Raw genomic sequence first — 16,241 nt, 5'->3', positions numbered from 1 at the left:
AAGCTATGATTTAAGCCTAAACCATAACCCTAACCCTCTATATTCAATACCTACCATACTGTATGAGTGTCTGGGGACTGGCCTAAGATCTCTGTCGCCACCTAGTGGTCAATCTGCGACCATCACTGTGACTACAATTGACAACATTTACAGCACCACCCTCTTTGTTAACAAAATTCACCAAACAACACAACACCATTTCTCACAAGAAAAATACAACATGGTTGATTTTCCCATGCAAAAGCCGAAATCAAATGGTTCGCTTTCCGGAACTACTGTCACCTGTCGTGGGATCCAGATCACTGCCCAGGTCCTCCGAGGTGTTGGCCAGCGGCGCCATGGGCTCTTCCTCCCTCTCCTCGTCGTCCGACTGCGTGGGGGTGTCAAGCTCTCCGTTGTTGCCCCCGCACACTAAATCTGACTCTGGGAAGAAAAAAAAAAGAGAGAAAAATTATTCAGGTCATTGTGGGGGAGGAGGGTGTCATATGATGGCGACACCAACAAGCAATATTAAGTGTGTGTGTGTGTGTGTGTGTGTGTGTGTGTGTGTGGGTTTCCACCCATGATGCACCTGTCTCCGGCTCCCCCAGGCCTCTCCTCACCAGGTCCTCCCTGCTCTGTCGGGCAGCTGCCCTCTTCTCCAGCGCTGAAGAGCATGTGAACATTCTCCATTAATACGTTCATACAACAGGACCACATTCACCTAAATACATCACAATGGACTATTTCAACCCCATGTTGAAAAGATCGGCATTGGAGTCATTTTCCAGCACTTAACATTATTATTTATTATTATCAACATATTATATTGCTTAAATGTGATGTGGGGTTTAATGCTGTAATTGAATCACTAATGACAGAAAATATCTATTTATTTTGCATTGTCGAGTGTTGCTGTACGATCCCCAAGTAATGTAATGCCTCCCATACTAAGCACCATCAGCGAACTTTCAAGTGAACTCTGTTGCGCTTTTTAACATGTTTACATTTTTATTTCTCCAGACATATAATAGCCACCTGCGGAAGGCTTGAGCTTCTCATTTTTCTTTTTCCTCCACTTCCAGGGCTTGAAGATGCGTCCCAGGCTGGCCAGCTTGCTACTGCGGCGGACTGGCGGCGTGCGGATCCCCTGGACCAGGCAGCCAGAGTGCAGCGCCCTCTGTTGGTCCATCACATCTAAAAAAACACGTTCAAAAACACACAGCACAACGCCAGAGACAAGTCAAGGAAAAGCGAGAACAAGAACTTCAGGAGTCGGCTCGTAAACAACCACTGCATGAGATCCCGGCGCCGTTCTGTGGCGTCAGAGAAGCAGGCGCGGGGCGACCGCTTGATTCCAGCCTGATCCCCAGGGAGGAGTCGTGCAGGGGAGTCAGACAAGGGGGAGGTTGTTTTTTTGTGTCTGACTCACCCGGTTTAAGGCCACGGGCAAAGACACAACGGGCTGCTTTTAGAGGCACGCACGCACGAGGATGAGTAAAAAGTCAGCGTTCGGAATGGTTTATCCCCTTCAGGTCTGAACGTGTGTGTGTGTGTGTGGTGTGCGGCGTTCTCTGTAGCTTCAACACCTCCTCCTGTTAGGCCACAGCAGACACACCACAGCAGTGTTTCCAGACCCTTTTTTTTTTCCGCCCCGCCACACTTTTTTACAACGGAACAATCCCACGGCACTACCCCACTATCCTGTTATACCGCTAAAGACGTCAGGAACATGTAGAACTGGGTTTATTATTATGGCCGACTTATAGTTAGTGATGAGCGAGACTCGCAAACGATTCCATTTGTTTTGCGAACAACAATTTGAAATTGACTCGAGAGTAGGGAGCCACTCTCGTACAAGTGAAAAGTGAAACGGTAATGAACTGAAAATATTTAACTCTCATTTATCATTCCCCGGAAGTCCTCCCTCGCGCACCGCGCATTCAAAGCGACCGTAGCAAACGAACGAAGAGTCGGGAAAATCGAATGACTCATTTTACTGCGTGACTCAGAACTGAAATTTTAAAAAAGGAGTCAAAGCTTTCATCGCTGCTGAGAGTTCCCACTTTCAAAGTGAAACTTGTTCTGACGAGCACAGAGCTGCTATTGTGGCTGGAACTGATTGATGTATCGGATGAATTAGTACAGCTTTGCAATTTTGACCTTGCAACACAAGAGCGGGTTCCCATTATTTATGCGTTTTAAGTGGGATTTGAAACATTTTCGAGTGGCAGCCCTCACAGTGGTTGCGAAACACTGAGCTAGACAGAAGTGCTGTAGACGTTTGCCTCATTTCGGCAAAGCCTGGTCAGGCGGAGCCAGGAGGATCCCTGCGCACAAAGCAAGAGCTGCGGGAAAAAGGAAGAGAGCCATGAAGGTCCACAAAGAGACAACCCCAGGGACGAGGAGGCAGGCTGGATGAGCGCACAGCCGGCACCGGCACCAGCTGGGAGAGTCAAAGGGAAGGAGAAGGGCCCGGACACCCCGGGAGGACAGACAGGAATAGTTAGTTACTCCTACGCAACCTGGCTCTTGACAGGGAGTCCGCACCTCGGGGAGATTGCAGCTGAGCCGTGGGCTGCGCAGGGAGAATCTTGCGAGCCCTTGACATGTAAAATACACAACATCTGTTCCCGAGCACCGAAGAGAAAAAAGGGGGGCGCAATCACAGGTTTTCGGGCCCCGGCGGCCTAATTAGAAGATGAAAGAAAGTTAAATGTCTTATTGATTCAGATTTGGGTGTTGCAGGATAAATACAGCTGGATTTACCCAAACGCCCAACGCCCATTCATGCAGCGCGCACTTCTGTTGGAGGGACCCCAGCGGGCGTTTTATGAGGCGCAGACGGCCTTATCGATCCGTGAAGGGACGACACATCAGCGAGCCTTGGGTCTCGCTGGCGCCCGGGGGCCCACGCCGCCGCTAACAATGGGAAGCGGGGCAGATGCCGGAAGAATGGCGTCCGCCCTCCCCTCACCCTTGCATGTCTGTGTGGTGAAATTCAGGTCAAGCCTAGCTGCAGTGAAAGCGCGCCCAGGGTCAGGCCCGCGTTGCCGTGGTTACCACGCTGGATGCTGCAGAAGAGGCCCTTGGAGGCAGAGAGTCACAGGAGCATGAGGAGCAGGGGGTTGCTGGGTGGATTTGATGAAGGCTGTTGCCACACACACACACACACACACACGCACAGGGCTGCAGCCAATCAGGGCGCAGATGGAAACGTGCATAATGTAGGCATGCAACGCCTGTATTTTTAATGTGTTTAAAATTTGATCAATGCCATTTTTTTAAGGATTGCCCAGCGAAGGAAGCAAAGCATAAACAACGGGAGCACTCAAGAAACAGAAATAACTGAAACTTTAAAAAGCCTTCCCCAGGAATGCGAAGCAGCAGTGTATTCCAATGGGAGCCAGTCAATCTGCCAATGTGACAACAATTACGCTGTAATCACGTCATCCTGGCTCGCATTACGCATAATTCAATCGTTTCCATCAACCTAAACGGATTACAACACACGAGGTGTGTGTTTGGACTGAAATAACCGACGCACATGGATTTCCAGGTCACCCCACTCACATAGCATGCAAGGCTGCGGCTTGCTCTCTCCTTCAAGCGGTGGACATTTGCCTGCCAGCGTGTCTCCACAGACCTCCTGGTCCCCGCAGAGACGACGACGACGACGACGACGAGGATGAGGATGATGATGAGGAGGAGGATGATGATGGTAAGGATGAGGAGGTTGATGATAACGGGGATAACGACGATGATGCTGCTGCTGCTCCGGATCCGGATGACGAGCCGCGTCGTCCCACCAAACCCCCCACGTTCACCCCGGCGGTGCCGAAACCGAAATCCACCAAGTTTTCGCGGATCGCCCCGTGGGTCGCGGAGCTCCGACGGTCCCGCTCCGCCGGCGGACACCCGCGCGTGTGCGCGTTTCGGCGGCGACCAACCCCGCCACGGCGTCACGTGAGCCCCGCCCCTCTCCTCAACCCAGCCGAGCGTAACAACAGCAATAAACATTTAAAAAATTAAAAAATTCAAAACAGGAGAGACCTAGAAGAATGAATAAAAATAGAAAAAGAATAGGAAAAAAAGATAAAAAAAAAAAAAAAAATGAAGCGAAAGTTATTATATTTCATTTATTTTCAGGGTGGTTGAAAAAAAAAAGTCTTTTGTTTGCCGTAGATGTATTGGTAGCTTTCGAAACACAGACTACGACTTGTGCAATAACTGCAAGAAACTGAGCAATATATTGTAATTACACTGTACAAAGTTAACCTGTCCATTATTAGCCGTGGCCATGCATCCACACACATATCATCCAGCTATTCGTATTTATATTTGTTCCAATTCATTCGATTCTTTCCTCCTTACCACCACCCCTCGCCTCGCCACAGTCTTTTTAGTCATTTGTCTTTATGTACTTTGCCCAAGTCAGATTCAGATTTATTCTTCAACAGGTACAATCATTTTGACTAACGCTCATATTAAGTGTTTATGAGGCACTGGGGACTTGTTATTTATGACTACAACTTTGGATGTTTGGAAACATAATACCCTCGACTGTACGCGGTTTTGGATCAATGTCTTGAGAGCCAACGGGCATTAACAGACACATCACTGATGTTTCTGATATTTCTCCCGGGGGACAAACAAAAGGTAAGTAAAGCACAAACACAACCTTGACGGCCTCTCTGTGTAAGCATGTGGCCATATAGGCTGTACAGTCTGGGCACTTAGCACAGAAGTAGAGCCATTTTCTATGCGGCTGGACAATACATAGCAGTGCAATACATTACACATTCGTTTTCATTTATTTTTTATTCGGAGATCAAGACATACGCAGTTTTAACATGCTTCTGCCATGAAGTGTGTGGCCTATGCACCAAAGTACTTTAGGATTGATCGGCCCCCCGCAGCCGCAGAGAAACTGAATTAGAGATGAGTTATCGATAGAGTTAAGAGTACGTTCGGAGAGCATCAACACAATTATTGGCTTTTTGAGCCATTCAAACACAAACTCCCTCTCATCCCCCCGAAATAACCTCCTCTGACGGAAATCCTCAAAGTATTCTCCCTCTAAATCTGCTGAGTCATCAGCAGATATGGCCATAGAGCCTTGGGGATGCAGTTTCATTGTCGCTGACAAGCGGTGTAAAGCGATGTACTGTATCTATGACTGGATTAGCAACAAGGAAAGAGGTTATTTACTGGGATTCCACTTCCACAAAAAATATATTTTTCAGGGTTGGGAGGAGACCAGGTTTCCTTAAACCAGACATGCCTACAGTCTCCGCTCTATGACCCTTTGGGGGGAGGGTAGGTGGTAAGAAAGAAATGGTTTCAGCTGAGGTAGCATTCACAAGGAACTAGTGAGCCAGACATGGTCACATACCATAATATTAATTTATAACAACCAAATAAAAGAAATAAATAAATACATACATACATACATAAATGAATTAATAAAATAAAATATAATAAAATAAATTAAATTAAAAAAACATGTAGTGAGCAAGAGTGTTCTCCATGTGATGTACACACCGATCAGCAACAACATTTAAACAACCACTAACAACCACTAATATCTTGTAGGTCCCCCTCGTGCCACCAAAACAGCTCTGACCCGTTGAGCCATGGACTCCACAAGACCGCTGAAGGTGTCCTGTGGTATCTGGCACCAAGACGTTAGCAGCAGATCCTTTAAGTCCTGTAAGTTGCGAGGTCGGGCCCCCATGGATCGAGCTTGTTGTTCCAGCCCATCCCACAGATGCTCCATCGGATCGGAACCTAGCACCTGACGTAGAAGAAAACATCGTTCATCAGACGATCCAAGACAAGCTGCGGTGTTTTCTATCATAGCCCAGTCGTCCAGCCGTCACAATTTCGCCCTTGTCAAAGTCGCTCAGATCCTTACGCTTGCCCATTTTTCCTGCTTCCAACACATCAACCTAAAGAACTGACTGTTCACTTGCTGCCTCATATATCCCACCCCTTGACAGATGCCATTGGAACGAGATGAGCAATGTTATTCACTTCACCTGTCAGTGGTTTTAATGTTGTGTGTGTGTGTGTATATATATATATATATATTTGTATTATTACTGAATCCCATTCTTCCCATTCTTTTTTTGGTGGGGTCTGCATCAGTGCTGGTTCGGTTGTTTCTGTAAAATGCTTGAATGAGTGCTCGCGAGCGTCCATTCAGCTCTAAAAGCACTGAGCCACTGTGTTTCCTCCTTCTCTCTCTCTCTCTCTCTCTCTCTCTCTCTCCCTCTCTCTCTCGATTATTCATTGGATGTGTTTCATTGCCGGTGTCGTAAACACATCAGCATGGTCTCAATAATTCCCTGTTGATGAATAGCTCTCATTTTCATCTTTGAGAAATTTGATTCAAGGGGAGTTGGGGGTGGGGTTGCGTGGGGGGGGGGTGGCAAGGGGGGTGTCCATGTGGTTTGGAAATCCAGCATTTTTTTTAAGCTGTTGAGCCCCCCGCCGTCCTCCTCGCATTCTGCATGATTCGAGTCTGTGAGAGTGATCCGTTCCCTCCCTCCCTCCCTCCTCCTTTACTCCCACTCGTGGGCTTAAAGCGTGCAGCTTCTTTAATTACAGCCAAAGCCACAGACAGGGGGAGCAGAATGTCTCTGTTAAGTGACAAAGCCCCCGCCGGGCCTCCGCCCATTCCCAACCTTGCGTAGATTCACAAACCCGAAAACAAGACACCATCAACGGAATGTAAACTTGTCTTTATCCTTCACACGTTTCTTTACATGCGGTTGGTCGTCTCAGGGAGGGATCAACCTGGATGCTCTGCTGTGTTTTTGTGTGCGCCAAGTAAGCAAGCAAGCAAGCAAGCAAAGCGCTGAAAGGAATTAGGTCAGCTCATGAAACATTCATAAAAAATACATTATGTGTAAATGGCTGACGGCTTATATCGAACAGCTTTCCCCCCCGACCACCCCCTGAAGAGGACTAAACCCTCAAACTCTGCCTCCGTAGATATCGTCTCTCTTGACACATACAAGGCCAACCATCTCTCTGGGATTCACAAATAATGAATATTTATGTCAAAACATAAGCAGAAGTGGAGTGAAAATGAAGCGATGAGAACACTCAAAGACTGAGTGCATCCCATGTGGCCTCTTGAACATTTTATGACATCCTCTGATATAACCAACAATTAGAATCAACACATTCTCGATTAGTACTTATAGTAATAATCCCAAAGACGCTGCCCTGTATGCTCTTTTAGCGAGCCCGGGTCCCCATTGGATTATCGATTATTGACAGATCGATTAAAAGCAGCCTATTTATCTATAGTAGTTGTTTCACACTGTGTGGTGGCACCACTAGTGGAGTGTGGAGAACATTCACAAGTTCATTATTATTTTTTTTCCCATTATATGTGAATCAGCCTACAGTATAATAGGAATATGACTGCTCAACCTGGTTCACTATAAACTATGTTTGTTTGCACATGACAGTTTTTTTAAATTGTACTTTTTGGGAGAGTGGGGCCATGGCGTCAAGTCCTTGAAGTCCCATGGAGGGGGGACTCTGCATTAAAAGTTTTAATGCCACTGATCTATAGCTGTAGCCGTTTACAATAAGCCTGTGTCATGTAATAACCCTCATTTTTTTCCATTTGATTAGAATATTAAACCACAACATTTAAAGACACAATAAAAAAGCAGTCGCCATCCCAGCAAAGGTCTGCAATCCCTACTTTAGCGAGAGATTTTCAGAGAGCAGCACATGACAGGCCTCTGCGCAAACATCTATGAAATGAAATGATAATTTAAAGCACTAGATGTCACCGAATACCAAAACAAATAAAAAAACAAAAACAAACTGGAAAGATTTATGACATAAAATCTGCACCATTTTGAGAAATTACAGAACAAAACAAGCGACGGCCACTCACCTGCGGCATAGTAATGGAGCAAAGCCCACAGAACCATCAGAGCTCAAGCTAACTTCCAAGTTGCAAGTTATTATCTATTTTGTGTCATAATCCCATCATAAAATCACTGTAATCCAATTATGGTGCAAAGTAGAGGGCCTATTCGTAGTACCATGCGGTAGAGAGACCTTGAGAGACCTTTCTGTCCCCAACCGCCCACTGTAGGATGCAGCATGGAGCCAGGGTCCATTAACTTCCCCTTTCCGTCCAAGCAGCTGGGCATTGCTCATGAGGGATCCAGGGGGATGTGGACGTGACATGATGCCGTTAATGTCGTAATGTCGTTTTTTACAACGTTGCTCGTCTGGAACCCTGAAGTCGGTCGGTCGCCGGGACCCAGGGTCGTCGCCACCCGGTCGTAGGATCGGAGATGAGTCGGCAAATCTTCAAAAGCGCCCCTTTGTTAATGAATTATCTACTGCACTGAAAGAAGGCGTCCTTGCAGAAGATGATCATCAGCAAAATTGATATGAAAGTTGCCCGGAGGCCCACAAACAAAATAAAGCACACATATACCCCTTTTTCACCGCAAAAAAAAATACACCAACACCCGCTAACATCTGGCTTTTGTCTTTGGTGGGGAAGGTTACAATCGACATTCATTCCCGGGACAAATGACTCTGTATGGGTATTCATCAGCTCCAGCTCCAATCGGGTGTGATCGAAACATGAAACCCGGGTAGACACCTTCATTTTCGCACCGTTTACGGACGTTGCCGCCTAAACAGACAGGAATATCCATGTACTATTCGAACATCTCATATCCGATTTAGAATCCAAAATCAAAATCAACCACAAAATGTTTTGAGTGTGGGGACCGCTCTGCGGGGACCGCTTCGACGCTCTGAGTGGAGAGCCCCCACGCTCCCCGCCGGGCTCCGAGCCACTCCAGCACCTCCCCACAGCCAGCCTCTGAACCAGAGGAGCACCTCCTCTCCCCACCGCCAAAGCACCGGGCCCGATCAGGCGCTGCCAGCGCGGTCATGGATACTCGATGCGGCTTTCTACTTTTTTTTTTTCCAATCTCACAATGGAAACTGGACATGCCCCTTTTCTGGCGCAATCGTAACGTCGAACACACGAACACAAAACACACTCGAAAAATAACAAAGCCATACTAGTCTACTGGCAATGTGAACGGAGTCAATCGCCTATTTTTAGCAGGTTTACCCCCATTAAAAACCTGCATATGCATGCTCATTTTTGTGTCAAAATGGTAGTAGGAGCAAAGCCCCGACTGAATCCCCGCCACGCTGTCTGTGATTTTTCGAAGTTCCGCTCATTCCAGAAGATACATTAGAGCCAAGACAACCTGGAGCAGTTGCATCATTTCTAAAAATATCCCATGCGAGAGAGGCATGAAATTCTACAAAGGGTTTTTTTGTTGTTTCTTTCTTCTTTTTTGTTTGCTTGTAGAATTTCCATTTGAACCCTCTTCTGAAGAAAAAGTTCAAAGCGTTTGAATGTGCTACTGCTGCCAACTCTGCGATGACGCCGCCATCTCTTTGATTTGCCTGCAACGGCAAATTCTGCAACACTCATTTTGTGGCGACTTTTGTTTCATTTACATATACTGTACGATAATTCTCAGGGCTGAATTGATTTATTTGGGAGATTTGCGGGCCTCTGCTTGGACCTCATAGCTATCTTGCCTGCTAGGTCTTTCCAATGGCGTCAATGGTCTCTCTCCTGTGAACACAGCTTTGGTGGCCCTTCCGAACCCATCCTCCCTACGCGGTTATGTTTTTAGTGGGAGCTCAGACTTTTTACATGATGATGAGAAAAGACTCACTACCCAAGGCTTAGGCCTGTTGTAGGGCGAGTAGAGTTTCCCAACCTCGGGGGCTGGACCCCCGCCAGAGATCACGGGTGGGTCGATTTGAGACGTACTGTATGGTTCCTAATCGTCAAAAATGTATGAGAAGGTATTATAGGCCAATAAAAATATTGTTCTCCAGAATGAACTTGTTCAATAATGAATGACGACCACAAACGAATACATGAAAAAATATTTTATTCTGTCTTTTAAATAAGGGAGGTCTCAGACTGGATGTCGTCCTTTTTTAATTCACCTGCCTATTCTGATGCGCTTTTTTCCTCAATACCTGGCCTTCGCCGCGAGGGCGCTCGAGCGCGCGGTGAGAGGGGGATTTAGCGCGTGGCCCATGCCGAGCCGATCACTTCTCCGCGCGCCCTGAGCTCTCGACGCCCCGTGTGGGAGTGCGCTGCCAGGTGCCGCGACCGCAACTCTCTTCGTACTCCCTCTCCTCGAGTGAGCCCTCCAACTAAATCCTGCCTTCCGAATACGCTGTACAACACGCTGGCTCTGTATCGGCTGCCTGATCAATTAAACATGAGCCGTGTTTAGCCCACTATAAGAGGATCCTAATTGTCCTCATCGGGCTTCCTCCGTCCCCCCAACGCTGGATGAACCGATTAGCACAAGGAGACAGGCCTGCAGAATCGATATACATGGGCATGTGAGTGGATGGATGGATGGAGCCCTTGATGTGACAGCTACATTTCCCAATGGGACACTGGAAGCACTGGTACATACAATGTATAGAAAAATCCATTATTAAAACCGAGGAGGCTTAAGCTAGCTTCACACCGAATCCGTAAACGCATCAACCACTTGCAGATCGTCATAGCTGTTTGCGTGTTGGGATTCGACTGTCCATAGGACTTCTAGTTTGTTCTTGTCTTTTTTTTCGGATTTGGGGTGAAGCGGGCTTTAAACATATGAGGCTACGGGCAGTGATGCTCCGCCTTTTTTTGCATTTCATCCCTTGCCGACTCAAGACGAAACCGAAGCTTCTGAGCAAAAACGACCAGTCGTTTTGAAGAAGAAACAAACAAAAAGGTGATGATGTGCAACGGTGGTGCTTGCAGGTTCCCATGCAGAGTGACCTTTATGCTGGCGCGAAGAGCTTCTGCCGTCTGCACTTGGTCCAAATGTCACATGACTGCTCGCGTCAGGGCCGATCAGCAGAGTTCCCGCTCGCTTAACACCATTTCATTCCCTCACTCTCTCATATGGAGTATACTGAAAACAGCGGTGAGTGCTGGTGGTTCTTTTTCGTGAAGTTCTTTCTTATGCCGCCTCTTTACGAGACGGGCTGCGTTGGAAACCTGCTGTCAAGGTGCCAAGCACCTTGAGCAAAGCTCAAACTTAAGCTTGAGGGGAAATTGCATATTCTGGGTTCAGATGGACCTTCTCAGCCCCCTTGTGCTTATCTGGCGTAAAAAAAAACAGACAAAAAAAACCCGACAGCTCGGATTTTGAACCGCAAGGATACTTCACATATCCTAATTCTGGTGGTATTACTGACAAGAGGTCGCTCTGTGTATACGGGGTAATGTCTAGGGGTACATCTGATTCATTGTGACGTTGGCCAGCTGGGTGCCATGCCACCCCCTCACATACACACACACACACACATGCACACACGCGCGCGCGCGCACGCACACACACACACACACACACACACTTTCCTCTCCCCTTGCGATGATGCCACCCTCCCTCCCATCCCCCCCCCCATTCCACCGGAGGGATGGTGGTGGTAATGGGGAGTTGGTATGGAATGGAGAGGGAGAGGGTACCGAGGGTAAGAAAGGGCTAGCACTGAGCACTGGGGAATGGGGGAAGGGTGGAGACCAGCTTCCAGTGCTGCATTGCCTGAGCCCCCGTTTGCCTGACACTGCACTGGAAGAGATGGATCTGGCCGGGGCGTCTTCGAATTTCCAAATTTGTTTGCAAATATGTAAACATTCAGAGAGCTAACGATAATGATATGTGAGCCTGCCAAGCCCAACAGTTCTCTCCCGGTTTATGTTTATGTATGTATGTATATATATATATATATATATATACACACACATTCGCACCCGGGGGCCATTACGTAACCATAACAACCACATCCTCCTGCGGCGAGCACAGTTAAGTGATGAAGGCATGAAAAAAATGACAGCGGCGGCACCCCTCTTTCCACAAGACTGTAGCCTACTGTTATTGCTTTGCCTGTGGCTAAAAATAACCCATCCATGTTAAAAGTCGTCTGTTCCAACCTCCACAAACACACACACAAACACGACACACACATTTCTCAGGAGCTCATCAGAGCGTCACCAAAAGCTGTAGCGCAGTAACGGTGAAATAGCTTTCCCATCGGTACATGTTACGGTACCCCCTGTCAGACACACACACCCACACACACACACAAACACACACACTTGAAACGAAACTAGGCTTTAATTAAACCGCGTGAACAGATCCTTGTTTGTACACACACAGCTGCAGTACAGTGTCAAATTGACATTAAAGCTAATAGCCTGGCTCATTTACTGCTGCAGCAGTAATCACTGGGCTGACGGTGTTCTGGAGAGCCTGAACCGTAATACACACAGTATTATGGTATCATAGACCATTTCAGTTTAGTATGATACGCAGGTTGTATGTAAGAAAATCCTTCATGCCCGAATTACAATGTAGAGCGTATGTTTTGTAAGTCACCGTGTTGAGGGTGGAGGGGAAAAGCACCTCCTAAAAAGTAACTTGATAAACACCATCTCGGATCACAGTGGGAGCGCCAAGTTCCAGTGCTTCTGCCATATAGGTCTCCATGGAAACAGCTAAATACACAACCAGCACTGTCATTGGGGCTCGGCTCCATGCACATCCTGCCTTCTTACTTGTGCGTGCGTGCGTGCGTGCGTGCGTATGTGATAGGCATGACAAAGTTTTCCATCCGGGCGCTTTAATGGTGGCGGGCTTTAAATTAAATACCAAAGAGCGGTCAATGACATGATGATGGTGGCGACGCTTCGGTGTCTGACCGTCAAAAGCTGATGGAATATGAAAACGAAACGAAGACCGGTAAATATGGAGAGGAATATATCCGTCTTAAATTCGAGAAATTACACCAAAATGGGTTGGGGGGGGGGGGTTCAATTCACCACAATTTGAAATTACAGCAAAATGCAAATACGAAAATACATTTTCACTGCGGGCTGATTTGCAATTGTGTATGACAATGAACATTTTTCGACTTATATCCGCACACAGCCGGTGCTGGACGAAGCACACGTCCACAGCATACCCCCCTAACGTCTGTTGCGTACAAATGATTTGGGGGTGAGGGGGTGGGGGTGATAGCTTCCCCATGAGGTCCTGGGATGGCTTCCGTGCAGACGACGCTCGCCGAACCGATCGCGCTGATTGTGCATTTTCCTCCAAGGATGATCGAACGACACACGGATCGCCTCACCTGTCCGGCGCGCGTCCCCCAGGCGGACCTCGGTGATGCTGCTCGGGTCACTTTGAGATCGCCCCCGTCGCAGCACGCAGTCCTCCTCCTCCTCCCCCAGCCCGTCCGAGGAAGCCATGGTGGGGATGCGAATGAAATGTAAATATATGCTGCAAAGGGTGGTGTGCCTCCACGGATCTCAACCAAGGTCACAAGAAAAGCATGAGGTGATGGGGTGGGTGTGTGTGTGTGTGTGTGTGTGTGTGTGTGTGTGTGCGTGTGTGCGTGTGTGTGTGTGTGATATTGCTTAAGGAGCAGTGCTGCTGATGGTGATGCTGCTGGTGCTGCTGCTGATGGGGAAACCCATCACGCGCCCGGAGCGTCCGTCCTCCCCTCTGTGCGCGTGGAGACCAGAGCGCGCGTCAGATTAGTGACGCTTTCCAATGCACGACCTCCACAGGTCTGTCTTCATTTCTTCAGTTCATATCATAAGCACATTTTTGTGTGTGTGTGTGTGTGTGTTGTTTTTTTTTTTGTTTTGTTTCTTCGGATGCTTTTTACACAATTTCACACGTTTAAAAAAATTAAAAAAAAAATGAGACAGCACGTGACAGCATGAAAGCCCTCCACAGGTTTATCTTCGTTTATCGAATGCATCATGCTCAATTAATTGTTAGACTTTTTTCCACCCTTGTTAGGGGTATATCGTACTTACGTATTTGCATATACTGTAGATAAAAAAATTGTAAGAAAAAAAGGAATACAATTATGCAAATAATGACTCACACCTATTTGCTTCTTCAAAAAGTGAGCATACTATATATACAGACATCCATGTTTAGAAATTATGTTGTATGACAACCGTTTCCCAAGTAAATATGTTTACTTTTTGATTTAATTTTTTCTTTGGACTGTGGAGCAGAGGGCAAGAGATAGGGTTGATTTGGGGTTGATATTGAAAAGCATTGAGTAAAACCATCCTCTTTGTAAACTGTTAAACTATTCAATTTCATTTGGATTAAGGAATCAAGTATGCATTGGATGTACGCATTTGTATAATAATAATAATAATAATAATAATAATAATAATAATAATAATAATAATAATAATAATAATAAAACAACGATATATAGTAATAATAATAATTGTTCATTTAGTTCATTTAGTTCATTTAGTTCATTTAGTTCATTTAGTTCATTTAGTTAAAGACCTCACAAGTCTACAGAGAAATTTGAATAAATATAGACACAAAACACCCCATTGTGATTGACTTTTACATTTTGAAACCAAATGACTGACTTGGATCGGGAGATTACATGGACAAATATTGAAGTATATTGCAATGGAATATAAACCATGAAAATGAATCAATGATGAAATAAAGGTGAATCCTAAATGATCGAAGAAACAAATATTGCAAAACCACATAAAGACATGAAATTAACATCACTTAGTCTTGGATCCCAAAGAAATGTTAACAGGACAGGAAAATACCAGTAAACTAACCACAACTAAGGAAACAATGTTTGCTACTGAATTGTTGGCAATTATTTGAGCTTTGTGGCGGAAACAGAAGGTTAAATCGGTTAAAACTGCAATTAGTTCTGACTCAGCTGCTGCGTTTGTTGTCTTTTAAGAGTGGAACATCCAGAGCTTATCCTGACCTGGTCCATCAAATGTTGTGCTATACAAAATGGGGGAGTGGTTGGGGGCAATGGGGCTGCCAGTTGAGGGCACTGAGGTTACTGAGGAGTCGAATAAATGCATTCCCCTCAAGGTATTGTTGGGAAGAGAATGTTTTACTTTATTCAAGGGAGAGTTTCAGGAAGAGAGGCAACATGAGAAGAGAAGAGGGAAAATTTAGATTTCAATCCAGGAAGAGATATTTCAGAGAGAAGGTACAAACAGTATATGGGACTTGACAGGCTAAAACCACATTTAAACCAACACAGATGGGTTGTGAGAGTGAGGCAGCCGAGAGACAGACATTTTATGCTTCTCATTCTGTTTTTTGATTGTTTAAAGCAGCAGAGCAGCAAAGAACATTTAAGGATGAATACTAATACTAATACTACTACTACTACTACTACTAATAATAATAATAAAGCTGCAGGCAACAATATGCAGGGTCCAGGGTAGTCGGCACTTCATTAAAGTGCAATGTCAAAGCATGCGTTGGTTCTCTGTTCCGATGTATTTTGTGACTGCGGAAGTTCCTTCGTCCTGGCCTGGTTACAGTGTAATTCTATGATGGGGTGGTGTTTGTGGTTGTGGGGGGGTTTCCTACACTGCACCTAACGACGGTTATCATTCTGAAGTAGGGCTGCATGATTACAGTTGAAATGATAGTCATGATTATTTTAGTCAGTATTGTGAGCACAATTATTTACCAGGATTATTAATCCATTTTGAGTTATTTTATGACATTTGTAACTCAACAGAAAACTGCCTTCACAATAATAATGTATTTTATAAACCTATAAATAAATTAACTAAGGTAAGTGGTTTAACTGACTTCAGCTGTAGGGGATATAAAATGAAATAAATTGTGTGTAGTGGGCTACACATTTTTGTTGGCATCTGGAAGAGAACCCCAAAACACAAAAATAGTGAAAGAATTTCAAAACAAATATACAATAAATACATGTTCCTGGTATTGTGTAATTGCTTATGTTTCTTGTCACCAGTAATTTTAATTCAGGAAGTTTGTATACATTGATATCTCTGGAATGTCTATTACTTCTGACAGTGATGTTATTGCGTTTTATTTTGGAGAACTTATTCTGATACATGTCAGTTGTCCTCAGAATTTGCATTTGCAGTTGGCCAGTCAGCAGTCAGTCAGTCAGCAGTCAGTAAGGAGTCAGTCAGCAGTCAGTCAGTCAGCAGTCCGTCAGCAGTCAGCAGACAACCTACATCGCGTGTGCACGTAGTTCGTGGCTTATCGATATTTATTTCATATTTACTGTGTTTGTGCTGTGTATTTTGTTTATTTTCATCCTTCATGATTTCATAATTTATATGGGAAAAATTGCTTGGACATACGACTGTT

At 45.7% G+C, this 16,241-nt stretch overlaps 1 protein-coding gene across 1 annotated transcript in view; it reads right to left on the bottom strand.

Annotated features, from left to right (window-relative positions):
* The window catches only part of phactr3b (phosphatase and actin regulator 3b), a gene marked incomplete at its 5' end in the record, with an annotated part of 38,228 nt that extends 24,901 nt beyond the window's left edge, over positions 1-13,327 (bottom strand). The window contains 4 exons of the mRNA XM_080000252.1: positions 277-423; positions 572-646; positions 1,018-1,176; positions 13,210-13,327. Coding sequence (XP_079856378.1) covers positions 277-423; positions 572-646; positions 1,018-1,176; positions 13,210-13,327 — 499 coding nt within the window. The remainder of the gene's footprint in view (positions 1-276; positions 424-571; positions 647-1,017; positions 1,177-13,209) is intronic.
* Between the last annotated feature and the right edge of the window lie 2,914 nt (positions 13,328-16,241).

The sequence above is a fragment of the Zeus faber genome, assembly GCF_960531495.2.
Source record: "Zeus faber genome assembly, chromosome: 5".
Classification (NCBI taxonomy): domain Eukaryota; kingdom Metazoa; phylum Chordata; class Actinopteri; order Zeiformes; family Zeidae; genus Zeus; species Zeus faber.
This window is presented reverse-complemented; position numbering and strand designations above follow the sequence as displayed.